Here is a 19787-nt window from a genome sequence, read left to right on the forward strand (position 1 = left end):
AGTATTAGAATCTGACACTGGTTCTATTAAGTTTGTGAGAGAGTGTCAGTGAGGTTTCTTGAAAGCAATTAATCATCTTTTCAGCACTGTACTGAAAAGGAAGCAGACGCTTTCAATGATCTATTGCTCCTTAGCCTGTATTTCTTCAGTGGGATCTCCGAACTTTCCATTTGTTACACACAGTTCCTGCACTGGATCAGTGTCGTGTGGTCTTCAACTATACGGGAACAGTTATGTATGGAGGTAGGATTTATCAGTCTTAATTACTCTCTTTGGACATCTCTGATAGTAGTAAGTGGGTGCTTGCTCAGTGAAGTTGGAAGCTTCAGAGAGTGTAACTGCGAAGCTTACTGGTATTTGTGAACTATTTAGTGGTTGGTTTTTGTTGTTTTTTTTTCCAGCTTATGCTGCATGTATTGCTGACAGACAATTTTCTCTAACGTCAGCGATGTTGCAACTCACTTGAGAGATTAAAAAAAAAAAATTTAAAAGATCAACCTTTTAAAAAAAGAAAATGTGTGTAACAGCAGTCCTGATGATGCTTGAGAATGTAATTTTGTCCTCCATATTAAACTTCAATGATTTGCAGTAGTAAAGGCAACTCTGGAAGAATAGATATCAAATGAGTCTTGCTGAGCTATTAAATAAAAAGGAAATTCATGTCAGAGTTTGATCTTAAGTTGATTAAAGTTGGTGATAAATGGAAGATGGGGCTGTGGAATAATCTTTCCTTGTATCAGCTATGTTGCAGGCAGATGATGAAGATGAACTTCTGGAGGAGAGAATGAGAAGTCCTTTTGGCTCTTCTTTCAGGACGTTCAATGCAACTGATTATAAACCCATAGGTAAATGAGGATATGATATGGATATGGAGGTCTGAAGGTTTACTCAAAGTTCTACTTAGTAATATTTAGTTCCTTTTCCCCTTTGCATTGTGTGGCAAAACAAATTCTGCTATAACCTATTCTGATTGCAGAGTAGATGTTGTGTTTGATGCTGAAACAGGTCCAAGTATATTATCTGTTCAATGTGTGACTTTGTTACATGCTGGTATTCAGAATTTCTGACTTTATTTTCCTTTCCTTTTTGCAAGGAGGGCATAATCTGAGATAGTAGGTCACTTGGCCAAGATATCATTAATCTAATTTCAGGAAGGGCCTTTTTTCTTGTTCTTGCAAGTTTCCTTTTCCCTTAAGTATTTTCCCATACTGGTAGTCCAAAATGTTGACTGTTTGGCCTACAGCTTGCAAAGCTTCTGCAACTATACTGCAGCTATTGTAGCTATTACTGCTAGATAGCGTAGATGTGGCTCTTGCTATTGAAAGGAGATACAGTTCAGCCCCCTGCTTGCCACCTGTCTTGAAAGATTATTGATCCCTTCTTGTGCTTAGGGAAGCCCATAAATGTATGAAGGGAGAAAGCACAGTGGAGATCAGGTTAAGAACTTCCTACACAATTTTTTTTTAATGACAGTCTCCAAAATTATTACAGCTTGAGCTAGTTACGAAATTCATTTCATTTTTACTTTGGCTGTTGCTTCTTGTCCCAGTGTTTTGTTACCTGCTTTTAGACATATATAATTGGATCTATTCTCCCAGCAAGCACTAAGTAATATGCAATTAACTGAGTTCATTTTGTGATGTTTTCCAGCTACCATAGATGTAAAGAGGAATATCTTTGACTTGTGCACAGACAGCAAGGATTGCTATCTGGCTGTCATTGAGGTAAAGGAGCTAAGTTTCTGGTTTCCATAGCTGTAGTCTTTTTTTCTTTTTAGAACCTTCAGTTAAAACCTACTGTTAAATTCACATGCTAACTAGTGGTGGTGGTTTGATGATGGTGAAGGTGCTGTTCGCCTCTTGTTGTCCACCAACAGTTTCTCTTAAAAGCTGTCTTGTTTTTCTGCCTCTGAATTCTTTCAAATGCATTTGCCTTCTTTGTTAAAATGCTTCCTACTTAAATGCTGTATAGCATCTTTTCTTCTCAGTAGCATAAATGCATTTTTTGCTATTTATGGCAATAATTTAGAATTGAAATTTGCACTACATCAAGTGCCTGGGAAATGCTATATACTTTTTACACCCCATGGATCTTTTCTTTGGATATCTCTTTATTCACTGTTTTCCTAGCAAAATCCCAGTAGGTAAGGATTTGAAGCAAAAATTACTGAGTGAAACTTCCAGTTTGTTGTGAGGGATATCCCATTAAACTAATGAATCTAGTTCTGTGCTCTTTAATTCGTTGTCAGTGCTCAGTTTATAACCTGGCTGTGTATAGAGACTAATTTAAAATATTGACAACTTAATACTTTGTATATTGCTGGTCCTTACAGACTAAAAAATGCAAGTTAAGAATTTAGCAGTTAAACTAGGGTGGTGAGGCCAATATAAGAATGCTTTTTCTACTGTAAGAATCTTTGGAAATGTTACTTAAGGACATGCAGTACCAGTGGCTGATGGGGAATCAGACTGCTGTCTTCTGGGACTCTTGTTGTCTGACAGTTTCTAATCCTTTCACACGGTTCAGTGTTCACAGCAGGGAGACAGATGTGAAAGGAAGTGTTGTGCAGCTAGGTGAGAGCTAGCTCAGAGTGTGTTCAGGATCCAGTAAAGGTTTTAAGTCTGTTTGTAAGAGTATAACTGATGGATGACAGAAGCAGAAAGTAGATACTGTATCACTCTTAGGTTAGTCCTTGAAACAGAAAAGTCTCATTTTTAGTGCTAATTGTATAGCTGCTAGTAAATGGGAGAGGAGGATTTTGGTTATGTTTCTGTAACTGAGACCAGATAGAGTGTTAAATTTGAATGCAATAGTTAATTCCTGGGGCTAACTGCTGTGTGGGCATTTCCTCTTCAGAACCAAGGCAGCATGGATTCCATGAACATGGATACAGTTTGCAGACTGTATGAAGTAGGTAGGCAGCGTTTGGCAGAAGATGAAGAGGATGAAGAAGAAGATCAGGTGAGAAATACAGCGTTAAGCTGCTTGCTCAAGAGTAGTTGTTACTTATCTACATGTGAGAAGGCCATAGGTGTTCGTTTATTACTCATATGCCTCATTTGTGTTCACTTCATGTGGTGCAGACATTGTTACTTTTAGTGTAAGCTAAAACTATCACTACAGGATCTGTTGTTATGCACACTGTAAACTGTTGTGATAGTTTATAGTTTATTTGCTAATTTCCATAAATGTTCTAATTCTGATCAGAAACTTTGCTGTTTGTTCTGCTTGTTATTTAAAGTACTTTGATATCCAGTAGAGACAATAGTGTTTTGAGGTTCTCCTTTTCTTCAATCTAAGTGTGCCCAGGTCTTGCAGCGGGATATAACTTGTCACCAGTTTCCAAGGGAGATGTGTGAGTAATGCAGTGAAACTGCACTCTACTTCTAGACAGCAAAATGCCTTACAAATCTTAAAGCTCTAGATTTACACTGGGATGTGTTGCTTTTCCTTCTCAGATCAACCACTTTGAACTCTGACAACCTGACAGAAGAGCTAAGAACTTCAGTAAGTGCTCCTTGGGGCACTGTCTGTAGAATACAAAGCAGTGCAAAGTACTTAAAACAATATAATGAGAATCAAAGACAAACTTGTAGCTCTTTGGGGATCAGGTGTTTTCGGTGTTCTATTTTTTTTGAACAGGCAAGGACTTTATGCTTCAGTTCCTCAAAGATTTTAAATGCATTATTCTCTTTTCTCTGGTTGTCTGCATTCTAGTAAATCATTTATTTATATTTCCTATGAGAAAAGCTGACTTCATATTTTTCCAATAAGTACCATTTAAAAAAAAAAAATGGCTTCTGTGTGGAAAACTGGCTTTTTCGTACTCTTTTTGTCTTTGAATCTTGTTGCTAGGCTGAGACTTATTTTCTGGCTCAGAAGACTGGACAATAGATCCATGGAAAGAGGAATTTTTTTTTCCAACTAGTCGCTACTTACAGAATTTCACTGTCTTAAGATGAAGCAGTAGTTTACACACACAACTTATCTCTGTAAGCTACAAAGTTGAAGTTTTAGAGTTCTTAGAAAATCATGGGTCACTGTAACTGTCCCTAGAGGATTCAGTTTAGCAACTTGTATTCAGCTGAAGAACTTTTAGATTGAGTGAGGAATAGAATTTCCTGTGAAGCAGTGAGCAGGGAGAAAAAATTACTGTTCCTTCTGAAGCATTTCTACTTTCTAGCCATCCAGTGCTTCCCTTGTTTAGTCATTAGATTCTATTTTTGTCTCTGCTTCCACTGTTTTTGTCTCTGTAAAGTGTATTTTAGTAAGCTTGTTCACATTGTGAAATCTCAAGACGTACTTTGTAGCAAAAATTAATTTTGCATTGTGCAATGATTAACTACCAGCTATTGAGACACTGTTTTGTGATATCACTGGTAAGTGACAACTGAAGTGGGGATCTCTATTTGTGATGAGAACAAAGTCTGAGTGCTATTGGTTCCAGGCTGTAACATAAAGGTACCAAGCAATGATAAGAGATCTATCATCCATTAGATGTGTCTGGGGAAGCTTCCTGTTGTACAAATAAAGGTGGCCCTAGGCATAATTTAAGCATGCTAGAAGCTTATCAGTAAAGTTTATGGGAGTACTCAAGCAAAGCTGCATCTGGGGTTAGTTTGCAAACTGAAAGTGATTAGTCAATACTTCATAATTGCTCTTTTTTGTAGTCTTTTTTCGAGTGTATAAATGTCTCCTGGGCAGGATCTGTCTCTTAGGGATGATTGGAACCTAACTTCCTTGGTAGGAGTGGTTTGACTTCAACATAACATCTGTGCATCCAAATTCTGTTAAATCTGTGTCTATTTAACAGAACAAACTGTAAACCTTGCTCTCTGTTCTGTTGCTATACATTGCTGTCCAGTCAGGCTTGTTCAAGCCTTATGACTGACTTAGGTTTATAAAATACAGCTTTTGTCTCTGGAGAGATGTACAGCATTGAGCAGGATGTAGAAAATTACCAGAATAAATGCAATATCTCTGGCTCTCTTCTCTGTTAAAGCCAACCAGAGTAACTCTCTTCCATATGAAAATAGGTTATCTGTATATATATACACACAGAACTTTCTTAGTTACTTTTCTGTGATCTAGACTTTGAAATATTGGAAATATGCTTTCAAACTTGTTAAGACTTGTCACAGATATTCTAAAATACCTTCTGGCTTTTTGATCTTTTTCATGTAAATGGTGTGGGGGAAGATTAATGTGAATCAATGTTACTATGGTATCTCTCTGGCCAAGAGTTTCAGAGCAGATATTAATCTGGCCTCAGTATCTTCACTCTTGGTTTTATGCAGTTATATTTCTGTGTATGACCTACGTTGACCCATGAGAACAGGTTTTTTTTACCTGTACAGAAAGCAATAAACATTTTAATAGAAACATGTTTGCTTGTGTAAGCCCTGCTTGGACATCATGTGATGCTGAAGAAAGTCACGTTAAAAACTTGGGTTTGAGGAAAGTTAACCAAAAGAGTTGTGGGCAAAAACATCTACCTGACTTTTGACAGGTGTCAGCAATAGGTCTGAATTTTCAAAAAGCAAAGACTGAGTCCCTAAGAAAGCGATGTATTTCTGCTATCTTTAAATTTCCTTCTCTTATTTAAGAATCAAAACAATTATATTACTCCCCCTTTCTGAAGTTAAACCTTGTAAAACCAACTGATCTGTTAGGTAAATTACCCTCTAATTAAATGGTTAGGCTGATTTGGCTGGCTTGTGTTTGATACTGTTGTGATGAAGATCTCTGGTTTTGTCTGAAGTATTTGAGAAGAGCATCAGTGCTGTTATGTCAGCTGGCTGTTACATATTAGATGGTAGGAAAGCTGCCTCTTCCTAGTTCTGACAGGTAATCCAGCGTTGTCAGGCCTTGTTAAGCATAATGAATGCTGTGTGGATGTTGGTGTGGTCACTGAGGGAAGGTGAAGAGGTAACATCCTTAGCAGCAGCCAGTTTGTGAGCTTTTTTTTTTTGTTGTTGGATGTTATACTCTTATATAGAATACTAGTCTTTCTGTATTGAACTTTCATTAGCTTAAAAAATTATTATTTATTTATATTTATATATTTATTTATAAAAAATATTTTTTAATATAGAGTTATTTTAATGTTGGATGAGTATTGAAAGGGATCTGTCAGGACTGACATGCAAGTATTCACATGTTCAGTCTGCAGGGAAGCAGGCTGAGCTCCCCATTACTCAGTCTCCTTCCTCCTGCATTTGCTACTACTTTGATTACACTCAGGCTTCTCAAAAATAAGATGGATGACCTGTTGATACAGGTGCTGTACCATTTTTTTGTTAGCTTATTTATTTATTTATTTCCCTTTCTTAACTGGTTGGTCTCTGCTGTCTGCTATAGTGAGGCAGAGCAGGAGTTTCTGAGGAGATGGTGCATAGAAAAGTGCATGTAATGATGTGGCCTGGAAGTGCTGCGTGGCAGTTGCTGTGCTGTAGAAATGGAAACCAGAAAAGCTAAAATGAGTGAATTGGCTGACCACAGAGTGCAGTCAAAACTGGGAAGCTTAAGTTGGGTTATAGGATTTGTAGTCTGTATTTTCACCTTTTTAATTTAGATTTTGTTTTTTGTTTTTTGTTTTTTCCCCTCGTGTTAGTTCTTTAAGACCTCTTTTTCTCTGTAGTTTATAATATGAACGATGTTGCATCTGTGAGGCTCAAGTGTTCTTCTCAGTTATTCTTGTTTCTAGAGAAATGTATGACTCCCACAGCAGATGCCCACACTTAGCTGTCCCTGTCCTATAAAGTGTGTTCTGCTTTTTTTGCCAGAACTGAAGAACTTAATAATCCTGAAGTGTTTCTGAGCTATCTAAATGTTGATGGTAGGTGTGTAACTTGTCTTTTTTTTTACATTGGTTTGGAAAATTCTGGGTGTTGTGAAATGAAAGCTTTAGAGTTGAGGGAAAGAGTACTTGAAAGAATTGGTGTTCTAACGTCTTGTTTAGTCAACACAGAGAAATGTTTTTCTCAACTTTCTTTGTATGGTCTCAACTTATTTTAGGATTTTACTCCTATCTACTTACAACAGCAGTTCCATTGTATTTTTATTGTTATTGCTTTGATACAGGTTTGTTCTTGTGTGGATACCTGTTTGTGGAGATAGAAAGGGGAACTTCAATCCATTTGGCAGCTTGTGCCAGATCACCACTGTGATCTGGTGTTTCTCAGCAATGGCTGAATGATGACTTGCACATTCCTCAAAGCAATCAGTGACTCTAAAGTTAGATTACCATCAGATGTATAGGGTTATGTCATGATGAGAACACTTCATAGGCAAAACAGTATTGCTCAGAGTCCCCACTGAGCATGCTGATCCAGCAGAGGGTTTTGTCTATGATGAATGAAAAAACATCCATGACAGATACACAGGTAGTTGTTGTTAGACAGACTTAACCTGCTTATATAGATGAAGAGAGTAACTGCTTTTTATTTCTTCACTACATGCTGTATGCTGTGTGCTGTCTCCTGTATTAAATCTGAACGTATCTACTTCTGCATAGAAGGATATGGTAAGATTCCTTGCTTGTTCATATAGTAACTGCTCTACGTTCCCAGGCTTCTATGTTTGTAGCTCTGTAACCTAAATGGCTATGAAGAAGTAGAAATTCTAACACTGAAGTAGCCAAGAAGGTAAAACAGATGAAGGAGATGGATACTTAGAATTAATTGAATGGGGTGATAATAGGAAGTGAGTTTGGGCTTGCCAGCTTTTGGAAAGAGAAGGAATGGGTTATTCAGGACGCTTAGCCCTGCTCCACCAATCCCCCAGAAGGACTGTTGGCTATACATATGCATACATAAGCTTTCTTTTTTTTGCTGCCCATTGTTCTGGGAATGTGAGGAAGTAGATGGGGGGAGGAAATTAGATAGAAGACTCTAAAAGTGATTGGAAACCAAATGTTGTCATTCCTGAGAAGTGTGTAGCAAAGGATGAGAAAGTACTAATGTGCTACTTGAGACTTTGGAATTGTCACAAGGTATGACAAGGGGATCATCTGCAGAGAAGGAGAAATTACTAGAAGATGGAGAGACTTATTTCTCTGGAGTGAAAAATACTCTTCAGAACTTGTATTTGAACAACAAACGTTCTTTTTTTATGAAAGCATATACTGATACTTTATAAGAGGCTAGATTACTAGACATTGGTTTGCTTTTCTCTAGGAGTAACTTGGAGGAAGAGGATGAAAGAGAAGAAAAAGTAAGCTAGTAGGTGCAAAAGCAAATAAACGTTTATAAAAAAAAAAAAAAAAAGGACTGGGAAACACTTTTTTAACAAAAAAACTAGAAGAAGACAACTGTTTATATGAGCAGGTGTTTATTAGCAGGCAATAAGACTTACAGAACAATAAAAAAAAAAACAGAAGTAAATTAAATATGAGCTGAAGATGTATTTACCTGGACTTGAGCAAGGCCTTTGACATGATCGCCCACCATATCCTTATCTCCAAATTGGAGGGGTGTGGATTTGATGGGTGGACCACTCGATGGATAAGAAACTGGTTGAAAGGCCACAGACAGAGGGTGGTCATGAGTGGTTCCATGTCCAGGTGGAGACCGGTAACGAGCGGCGTCCCCCAGGGGTCTGTCTTGGGACCGGTGCTCTTTAACATCTTTATCAATGACATCGATGACGGAATCGAGTGCACCCTCAGCAAGTTTGCTGACAACACCAAGCTGAGTGGGGCGGTCGATACGGTGGAAGGAAGGGATGCCATTCAGAGGGACCTCAAGAGGCTGGAAAGGTGGGCGTGGGTGAACCTGATGAGGTTCAACACGGCAAAGTGCAGGGTTTTGCACTCGGGCTGGAGGAATCCCAGGCATCCCTACAGACTGGAAGGAGCGGTCCTTGAGAGCAGCCCTGTGGAGAAGGACCTGGGGGTCTTGATAGATGAAAAACTTAATATGAGCCAGCAGTGTGCCCTTGCGGCTCGGAAGGCAAATGGGATCCTGGGCTCCATCAGAAGAGGGGTGGCCAGCAGGGACAGGGAGGTGATTGTCCCCCTCTACTCTGCTCTTGTGAGGCCCCATCTGGAATACTGCATCCAAGTGTGGAGCCCCCAGTACAAGAAAGACAGGGAGCTGCTGGAGAGGGTCCAGAGGAGGGCCACGAAGATGATGAGGGGACTGGAGCACCTGCCCTATGAGGACAGGCTGAAGGAGCTGGGCTTGTTCAGCCTGGAAAAAAGAAGGCTGCAGGGTGAGCTCATTGCAGCCTTTCAGTACCTAAAGGGAGCCTACAAACAGGAGGGGAATCAACTCTTTGAAAGGGTGGATAACTGCAGGACAAGGGGAAATGGTTTTAAGTTGAGGGAGGGGAGATTTAGGTTGGATGTCAGGGGGAAGTTCTTTACAGAGAGAGTGGTGAGGTGCTGGAACAGGCTGCTCAGAGAGGCTGTGGATGCCCCATCCCTGGAGGTGTTCAAGGCCAGATTGGATGGGGCCCTGAGCAGCCTGGTCTAGCATTAAATGAGGAGTGGTGGCCCTGCATGTGGCAGGGGGGTTGGAGATTCATGATCCTTGAGGTCCCTTCCAACCCTGGCCATTCTGTGAAGAGCAAACAAAAGCTTCACTGTTTGACCACTTCACAGGTAGAGGAAAAGGTAGCCTCTTAAATTAAAATAAGAATAGAGTAATATCATTCAGCAGGCTTCAAACAGAGAGTTGCAGTAGGGAATGTGTTTTCAAAGGAGAGGAGTTGCTGGGAACCACCTGCAGAGGAGAATTGTTGTTTTGGATGTGGTGACAGGAGTTGAGTCTGGGGTTGGGGTAGGAGCAACCATGAGTCCATGACAGCTGAACAGTTCATACAACAGTAGCAAAGAAAGCTGGGCAGAGGTCTGTTAATGTAAATACTTGTTTTGGATCAAATCCTAGCAGAGGAGGAAAAGAATGAGTTGAGAAATCTCAAGTTCTGTTCATCTTGACTAGAAAACTTTTCAATTCAAGAAATTAAAAGTATTAAAAGTCTCAAGGCAGCTTATAAAGTAAGCTGATATATTTGTATTTCTGTTGCAGCTCTTTTCACTCTCTCAATGTGAAATAAGCAAAGTTTGAAAATTGCACAAAAAACATTCTGGATACTTAGACTACAGGTATAGAAAGTTGTTTTGTTAATTTTTTGGTTTAGTGTTTTGGTAAACTATGTATTGAAAGGAAGAAAATTCTATTTCTTAGTTATTTGAAGCTTTGTTTTCAGTGGCATTAAGTTAGCAGATGCACACTTCAGTTCAAGGACAGATAAGGAAGTACACCATGGGGATTCAGTGGTATTCGGTGGATATGCTTAATAAATTACATATGAAGTATTATAGGCAGACCATGGCCTGAAATTTCCAGTGACCAATGTCCTTGAGATATTGAGAAGCCTACAAGATGTTGCAGAATTTGTGCATATCATCTCAGGAAAGAAGAAATTCTGATCAACCATAGTTCTACAAATCCAGGGACAACTGATATTAGTTTTCTGTGTGTTGCCGTCAGCATATGGTGTTGTCCTGTCTGCTGAGTAGAAATAGTTTCTCCAAATTCACCAATAACTGAGAATTGGTGCACAAGTGGATTAATACATAAAGGGAATAGTGTATGATTTAGAAAATGAACTCTCAAGAAGTTCAGAAAATGTTATTTTCTTAGATAAGTATGTAAAGAGGCAGACAATACTATGTTTCTTAATCACCCTCTGGCAAAGTTTCTCCTCGGGAGCTGCAGTAAGGAGACTGTTCAACAACTTCTAGAGAACTTGGAAGCTTTTCTCTTTGTGGTTGTTTATCTGAGAAGGTTTGCTAATCCACTTCTAGTGGAATCACAACCTGTGGTCCTCGTATACAAAATATAATTTGGGATTAGGTTATTTCTGCTCCTCTTGCTAGGAGCACAAGAGACTTGCAGCATTTGCTTGAAATGTTTGGTTTTATTGATCTGCAGTGCTGTAGGCCATGCTTCCAGAAAGCACTTTGTATGTGCAATGATAGAATGTTAAACTGCAGTGCAGAAATACGTTAAAAGTTCTGCAGGTTCATGCGTGACAGTGGGGAAAGGGGGAGAAGGTCTCCCTAGCTCCTTTTCAACTTCCTGTCCCCTTTTTTTGGGGGAAAGAAAACAAAAACGACCCAAGTAAGATAGGGAGAGAGAACAATTTACTACAAATAGTAAAAGAATATAAGGTAATATTATAAAAATAGGAGTTACAGGTAATAAATTGAGCACGTGGGAGAGAAGGATTTTCTGACTGTGCTGCTAAATGTGCTGACTGGAAGCAAAGAGAATGGTCCACTCGCATCACCCAGAATCAGGAGTGTTGAAGGCCCCTGGGAGCTGTAGTTTGTCCCTTCTCAGTGTACTTTCCTCTTGAAGAGCCAGAACTCGTGTGAGACTGCTAGAAACGCAGGACCAGGAAGTACAGCTCCACAGTGCTCTGTGCTCCAGCACCCAACTTGCTGCATGATGTCATCATATGGAATGCTGATAAAACCAGGACACTAGTTAATGTGTATTTTGCATCAGTGTTTAAACAAGTGAAAGATGGAGGTTTTCCTGAGCCTTCTGTTGAGAGATGAGCAGCAGTAAGTATGTTAAGTATCAATAACCTGTACTACTCAAAAAGACAATTTAGTAAGTTTATGTGCAAAATGAATGGGTGAAGGAGAACAGTAAGACAGTCTGTGGTGGAGGTGAGGGTCTGTGAAGTGAAATGCATGCAAATGAATCTGCAAGCAGACTTGAACAATATTCAAGTAAATACACAGAGCTTGAACCAGACCAAAAGTTGCTTACTGAGCTGTGAGCTGGATATGAATTCTTGACAATGGGCATTTCTTGCTACAGAGCTGCCTCTCCCATTTATGCCATTGCTTTAGAGGATGTCCTGTAACTATAAACAATGAATCAATTGAACTGAACCTACTGGGCTTTCTAAATATTTACGTAAACTAGATAGTAGAATTAAGTTACCAGTAGTTTGCTTCCAGGTATCTTGAGAGATCCTTTGCAATGTAACTGACCTATCTGATTCTCTAAGATACCTAGCTTTTCTTGTACAGCTCTGTAAGTCTGCCTGTGTGGTAGGCAAGTTCAAGAGCTGATATAAATCACTGCTGCTATCTTAAATCATCTTTGAAGTAGTTTGAGAGGCATAGACTGTGTTATGTGATTTATTTGGTACCGTGTGAGTGAACAAGTGAATTTTGGTGAGCCAGTGAGTGTTGAGAGATCTCCCTATGTGGCACAACGTGCTTCTGGATTGAGCTGCCCTAGAAGAACAGATAGTTCCTGCATTGTTTATACTTGTATAACACATGTAACTGATAACATTATACAAAAATGAGATATCTTCTTAAGACTTCAAGATAAACATATGAACCCTTTGTTTAGATATATTTTTCAGCTTAAGTTCATCTCTGTTAATTTTTTTTCAAATTAATTCAGTGAGACAGTTTTAAACAGGGGCCTTGTCCCTTTGGAGGCATTCTACTTATCTGTGGATAGTTATTCTGTATGAAAGGTGAATCATTCCTCTTTTCATCCCCTTGTAATTCTTCTGTTTTGTTGGTCTTTTGTTCACTTTACATTGTCAGCTTTGTATTTATTGCTTTATTTTTGAAGTCTTTGTGTTTTGTGGGAGTGAAGACATCACTGCAAGTATTTATACAGAGAAGTAGGGCAAGGAAGGTAGCCTTGTTGTGCATGAAATAGAGTGGGTGTTTATTAAATTATCATTCTTTGATTATAATTGTTATTCTTTGTTCATGAAGAATAGAAGGAGTTAGCCATCCAGGTGCATGGATACTGTAGTGACTTCTGCACTGCAGCTTTTATGTGGTGACATTTCTATATGCTGACCATTAAGTGGAGTATCACTGGTATGATATTGTGAAAGTTACACTGAAAAATCCTAGTATTTATAATCACTGTTTTACGTATGTGTATTTTTAGATATATACACATGCGTATTACCTGTATAATATACATGTAATTTGTATACTCTATAGGTATACATCTATAAACCCTAATTCTAATAGAATATATAATTATGAATGTGAGTCTCAGTAGAGATCACTGGGTACTGTAGTCTAAACTGTGCCGCTCCTTGCATCTAACTATTAAGGTAAAGCCCCCTTAATTTAATCCTTAAGTATTTACAAGCAAGTAGTGCACCAGAATCATTGTAACTAAAACAGGTAGCGAAGCTGGGCTCCATCATGTCCCTCTGATGTTACCTCTCCACTTAAAAGGGAGCATTACATCTTCCTTTCTCTATGGTAGCCTCAGGCTGGGAGTGTTAAGTAAGCCTGATGTGTCCTGGTATGCCTGTATTGTAATAACAGGTCACCTTGCAGCAGAGCAGTCCCACAGATACCAGACAGAGTGCTGCTAGCAAGGTAAAATCTTTTCTGGAGGGAAAGATATAAGATGATCAGTTTGATTCTACAATACTTGCACTATCTGGAAAGATTAAGATAACTGGCAGCTCTTAAGTGATGCCTGTTGAGGGGGAGAGAATATTCTCTAAAGAAGCAGAGGAGGATGTGAGGACTACAGGAATGTTTCTAGTTCTGAGCTCAGCAGCTTTTACAAAGAACCCAAACCTGAGGGATATTTTCAGGCATCTAGAGGAGTTAGTGATGGCTAAAACAGTTCCTTGATCTGGTGGTGGTGGTGGTGGTTTCTGGTTTTTTTTGTTTGTTTTTAGTAATGTGGTGTATGCTGATTCCTGTGTGCCATGGAGTACAGGTGCTTGCTTTGCGCAGGTGTGTGTGCTGTTTTTTCTGTCCAGCAGCACCTGTGCCTTTGCCCAAGGCTCTTGGGAGCTAATGGGCTCTAATGAGGTAGGGGCATCCTTTGCAGATTTCTCCATCACAAATTCAGATGTGATTTGGAATGACTGTCCTATCTTCCTTGTGACATTGCACAAGGCTTTTTCACTGTTCTTTGCTAGTATGCATGTACAAGTCATCAGTGAAGGCATACCATATTTATCTGTGTGGGGATCCTATGTGTGAGACAGTTGTGGTATTTGATGAGGCTGCAGCCTCATTATCCATCAGTAGACTGAGTGTCACTTACAGATGGTAGTGTTGGGTGTGAGGAAGTACAAGGTGAAGTCTTCCTCAGCTGTATGTCCTACGGCTCGCATTTGGGTGCAGAAGGTCAGTGTGCTTTACTGAGAAATGGATCACCTTGTACAAAGCTTGTGTTCCAGCCTTGGAGTATCACTGTACATCTGCAGGTTTGAGCTTGGAGATCGCTGAGAAACTAATGCAGGGTTAATCTGGCTGTTACTTAACAGAAGCAGCACAGCTTCCTGGCTCCTGTTTGTGTCTGTTAAAACTTGACTAAGTGTAGGTTCACTCCTCTTGAACGGTGATCTGTGGCATTCAGCTCAGAAATAATCTGCAGTGAGCATGTTATGTAGCACTCTTTCTGTCACACACGCAGACATGACTTCCTGTAGCATGGCTTTCACATTATTTTCTGGTTCTGCTTTACCATTAAGATTATATTATTTTTTTTCTTAAGTGATTTTTGAGTGAGTGTGGATGGATTCTGAGTGTGTGCTTCAGATTAAGTAATTTAAACTGGAAAGAAGGCGGCATTGATTTCAGTTGTCAAGCATTCTGTTCCTATTTGTATTTTCGTAAGGGATTTTTCCTCATTGGTTGATACGATCCTTCAAAGTTAATTTGTAGCTAAATATATCCTTTCTCGGTAATTCTATAGCCAAAATAAATCTTTAGTTTCATACAAATGTTACTTCATTCTGTAGTTAAATTATGATATTACTATGTATGTCTTGCCTAAAGCTTGAATGACAATGCTGATGTGACACTTTTTCAGAATCCTTTAGGCTTTCACTACACAAACTTTAAATGAATCTCATCGACCATATTGCTTTTTCTTAATGTCTATAATTTTTTGTCTGTCTCTAGATACTGATGTTCATTTTTTTTCTGAACTTTGAAGATGAATTGATTCAGTCCTTTGCAGATTCAGGGTTTCTTTTTTTTAGAGGCTGAAAAAAGAAAACAAACTCCCTTGTCTTTTCAGTTTTTAATCAGAATTTAAATTCTCAGTAGAGTAATAAAGTTCTAGACATTTAGACATATGCTTATGCTACATAGAACAAAACCAGAAGTTAAGGTTTTTATGTTTAGTTCCATGTATTTCACTAGAAAGGAGGAAAATTGTGCTTAATACAGCACTGCAGTTTAAAACAGTGAACTGCAAGATATTCTCACTCCCAGCGTGTATGTACGCAATTCCAAAAGCAACATGCTTCTGAGAATTCATTGACTCACAGTGAAGTTTTCAGTTGCCAAAAATAAGGCCTTCACACAGGCTGCCATAACCTCACTTTTATGTAAACTCCTTCAGAAGGAATGTGGAGTAAACTGCTATTTTTGTTCTGTAATCTCTGTTTTGAACAGGCACCTCAGGTCAGTAGAAGGGACTTGGCTGTCTTTTGCAAGGGGAGAGACGATAGAACATGCCCATGCTTTTTGACATTCCTTGTTTCTTTTGCTTATGACAGATGTTGGATGTGTGGTAGTTGTGTTTTTTTTCCTATAGCACTGACTGAAGAAAAAGTAGGTTGAGTGGTGGCTGTGAAAGTAAGGGCTTTTTCTTTTTTGCTTTATGGATCTGAAAATGTAGTAGTTAAAGCAACAGTGTGAGTGTAGTGAACTTGAAGACCAAGCTAACTCTTGCAGTAAATTGTTAATTATCTACCTTAACTGCTTCATAGTTCTCACAATGTGCTCTCTCCCCAAGCAAAGGGGCATTTAAGACTTGAGAACTGCTTTCCTGCCACATGAGGACATTCTGTTAGAGGAAAATACTTCGAGGAGATGTGCACATTTATTGAACCCTTTCCTTGAGTCTTGGAGGCTTCCTGGAGCTCAACCTGTAATGGCACACTCAACCTCTCGTTTGTCTGGAAGAATGATAGGATTGTAATGACTTCTTCCCACTCAGCTTTTTCAGCTAGTTGTGAATTTATGTGTTTGGTCTGTACAATCAGAATTCAGTTGCTTTATTGAATGCAAATTCTTATGACTTAGAAGAAAAAAAAAAAAGCTCTCGATCTGCAGATAAATGCCAAAGATGAACATTTTGAACTGCTTTGGGCAAGTCTAGCATCTTCATCTGGGTGGTTCTGGGATTGGTATAGGCTGATAGTATCTTTTGCTACATTTTGCATCTCATCTAAATCAGGATGAGAGACTGAACATCCATGCTGCATGCTATTTGATGCAAAGAGGAAGTTCTTACCCACTTGAAACTAAAGCACTTTGCACAAGACTAGCAACAAAGCTATGGATTACTGGGTTTTACTGCTTGTCCTTCTCAAGACTGCATTATGGTGATGTGTTGATGGCAGTATTGGAGAGGAGCTTGACCCAGTGGTATCCATGTTGCACTAACCTTTTGCAGGTCAAACTCTGCAAGCCTGCTAATGATCCAGCATGTGTAGTATTCGGTACTTGTAAAGAGAAAGTGTTTGTATGTGATAATAGGTGATCTCTGGATGTGGGGAGAAGTAGAATCTATAGGTGTGCTTTTTTCAATTGTTCCTACTCCATTTTGCATTTGTTTTCATGCCCACAATGGACTGATTTTGTTTTTGTAGGAGGAAGAAGAGCAAGAGGAAGAAGATGATGATGAAGATGATGATGATACAGATGACCTTGATGAACTAGATACAGACCAGCTGCTGGAGGCTGAGTTGGAGGAGGATGAGAACAATGAAAATGCTGGTGAGGATGGAGAAAATGACTTTTCGCCCTCCGATGATGAGGAACTTGCCAACCTCCTGGAAGAGGGTGATGAGGGTGAAGATGAAGACTCTGATGCTGATGAGGAAGTTGAGCTGATTCTTGGAGATAGTAAGTACCTTTACCAGCTTGGTAACCACAGGTGACTTTGACTTCTATTTAATGTCATGATAAACATGCAGATCTAACTGGACTTAGCTGACTTTTTCCCTTGCTGGTATGTAAGGCACAGTACATCATGCTTGTTCACCCATAGCCTCTCATAGCTGTCTGTCAGTAAAAACAACTGTTATCTGAGAGAGAAACTCAGTGAGTTCTGGAAAGGAAGGTATTTCCTTTCTTTTAGAGTTCCCAGCTGTGTGTGTGAAATCTTAAAGGTGGGCCAGGAAACAACATGGGAGAAGCCATGTCTGATTGCTTGCTTGTCCTGCCCTTTGAGGGGTCTCTGGTTGAACCTGTCACTTCACTTCTCTACCTTATTTGCGCCTGTAAGGACAGTGAAGTCTTCTTTCTCTTCTGCAGTTGCTTAAAGTGTGAAGTCAATATGTCATTTCTTACTTTGCATCCTTTTTTCTGCTACTAACATACCTTTTGAGATAAAATTGAAATTCTTCTCTTTTTCTGGCATAGATACAGAGACTTGAAAAATTAACAGAGACTGTGAGTGTAAGAAAGAAAGGTCTAAACTCTTTATCTAGCATTTCAGTTTGGAAAAAGGCTTACAAGAAAAAGAAGGTGAGTTGTAGCATCAGGCTTGGGATTCGTGCCACCAGATTCTGTTCTTTTTTTTTTTCCCCAAACTAAATCTTTTTGAGTTCCAAGGTGTGAAATAGATATAAGCCCTTAGCTTAAGAGGCTGATAGGGATAAGTAATTAGTGTGACGTGATAAGGCATTCTCATGGTAGATATAGTACAGAAGATCACACTGGACACTTCCATAGCTTAAATTCATTAATAGAGTATTGCACTTCCCCATTTTGGGGTTGCATGTAATTTCTGCCCATCTCATTAGCTGACATGTTAATGCTGATACAACTCCACTTCAGTTTTGGCAGAGGATGCATGGCTCAGTATTGTTAAGAGAGCTCTCAAAATGCTCGAACTTGAGTTGTCCAGGAGCAGAGCAGAGCGGCAGTTAGGGCAGTAATTTCAATAGCTATTCCCATAACAAAACTGAATGCTACCTAACAGTTACTTCAGTGCTTTGCAAAGCACTGCAGATTGCAAAATGTCCACGTGTGTATGTTGTTAATGGATAGAGCCATTTGGGATTTGGTATTGCAGCAGAGCTCCCTGTTTTTGTCTATTTTGGTTGAATCTCCCTAAATAAGTGTGCTTCAAAATAAATAGTTCAAAGAACAACTGAAATGGAAGTGAGCAGCTTTCTTTCCTAATGACTTAGAAGAGATTGCTTCCTTTTCAGCAACAGTCCATAGAGAAACTCCTAAAGTATGAATTTGTTTTGCTTCTCCACTGTTTATCGCTTTGAGTTGAGTAGGTCCGTTTATCTTGCCCAAAGCAATTTGTGCACTGTGCTCAGAAACTTGTTCCTGGGCAAGGAGGTTTGTCTCTTTTGAAGTTGACATGGCATATATGTATGATAGATAAGAATCCCACATTCTTCTTCCATGTCCAGGACAGGAATCACCTTGGAATGTGCTGAATTCAAGTATCTGCGGTGATGCCTTGCATCAGCATGGCTGACTTTGTTTCATCAGTTCCTTCTATAATCTGAAATGGCAATTTTCAGGCAGGTCTTACAAACTTCTTCCAAGCAGTTAAGTGCAATCAGGTTTACTTTTTAGTTTTGAGCTTTATATCTGTAAGGTTATATGGTGGACTGGAGCATAAGGAGCTAGGAAGTCCCTCTTTAAAGCTTTCCTCTGGTGTTATATAAGAGCAACTTTTTCTGCTGCTTTTCTTCTCCAGAGCTTCTGGATTATTATTTCCCTTGGACTTCTCAGCCTCTTACTGCGTAAGTGTGGCTACTGGTGTTTACTAGCTCTCTTTGTGTTGCTGTAACTGTTCTGGGAGCACAGGTCACCCTTCAGTTCATGGTCAGCATGCTGGAAGGTGAGACTAGAAAAGCACAGTGGTCACAGTGAAAAGCACCTGGCAGTATGAGGAGGGGTATGAGGGGGCTGCAGCTGTGCTGCAGCTGTAGTTACTTGCCCCACTTCTTAGCAGTACAGGTTCCTGGGCAGTCTGTACTTTCCTTGGAGCTTCTTTAAGCAGTTCAGAAGTAATTGCTCCTTTTCCCTCTTCTTCATGGGGAAATAGCACACTCATGAATGAGTATGGCTCCAGTACTGGGTGCATCAGAGACCTGGGGAATTGAGGCCAGAAAGATCAGCTTATTTCCAAGTAATTCTTAATCAGAAAGACAAGCTTCCTGTAAAGTCCTCTGGTAGGCCTGGGGAAGAAGTGTGCAGGATATTCCAGCAGTCAGCTGTCCATACAGATTGCCAGAGTGGTGTAGCATAACTTTATCTTCAATTTGGGCATTCAGTTTTTCTCTTCCTTCTTAGAAGCTTTCTCAGAGAAGAGGGTTGGGGAAAAGGGTTTGTGCCCTCTGGTGCTTGCCTGTGGTTTTTTTTTTTCCTTAAGGATATCATCTGAGAAGGTTGAATGTTCCAGCAAGCCTTGCTTACCTTAACAGACATTTTACAGATCCAGTATAGTGATGGCTAAAAGGAAGTCTTGGTGTCTTTTTTTTTCTTAACTGTTTTTAACACCTAGTTAACTGCAGCATCCAATGAATTTACATAGGAGAAAGAACCATTGTCATCTCCAAGGTAAGGCAGGAGGTTTCCTTGCTGACAGAGCTACTGCTGCTTCCCTCTTGTACAACTGAGGAAGGGGAGATTTTCTATTAAAAAGCAAGTGTGTGTGTGTGACTGCTTTTGGCAAGTCCTTTCATGCTCTCATCCTGTACCACAGGGAAGAAATACCAGCAAAGACACAATGTTCAGAAATACGCTATGGGTCACTGTTAGTGAG

General features: G+C 39.5%; 1 protein-coding gene across 3 annotated transcripts in view; it reads left to right on the forward strand.

Annotated features, from left to right (window-relative positions):
• DCAF1 (DDB1 and CUL4 associated factor 1) overlaps positions 1–19787 on the forward strand; it is a 52322-nt gene that overhangs the window by 31596 nt on the left and 939 nt on the right. For all 3 annotated transcript variants that reach the window (XM_031598543.2, XM_031598544.2, XM_090147881.1), the window contains 5 exons: positions 150–243; positions 741–845; positions 1651–1724; positions 2857–2961; positions 16642–16897. In XM_031598543.2, the coding sequence (XP_031454403.1) occupies positions 150–243; positions 741–845; positions 1651–1724; positions 2857–2961; positions 16642–16897 (634 nt within the window). The remainder of the gene's footprint in view (positions 1–149; positions 244–740; positions 846–1650; positions 1725–2856; positions 2962–16641; positions 16898–19787) is intronic.

This window comes from Phasianus colchicus, chromosome 11 (genome assembly GCF_987193195.1).
Source record: "Phasianus colchicus chromosome 11, bPhaCol1.hap1.1, whole genome shotgun sequence".
Lineage (NCBI taxonomy): Eukaryota > Metazoa > Chordata > Aves > Galliformes > Phasianidae > Phasianus > Phasianus colchicus.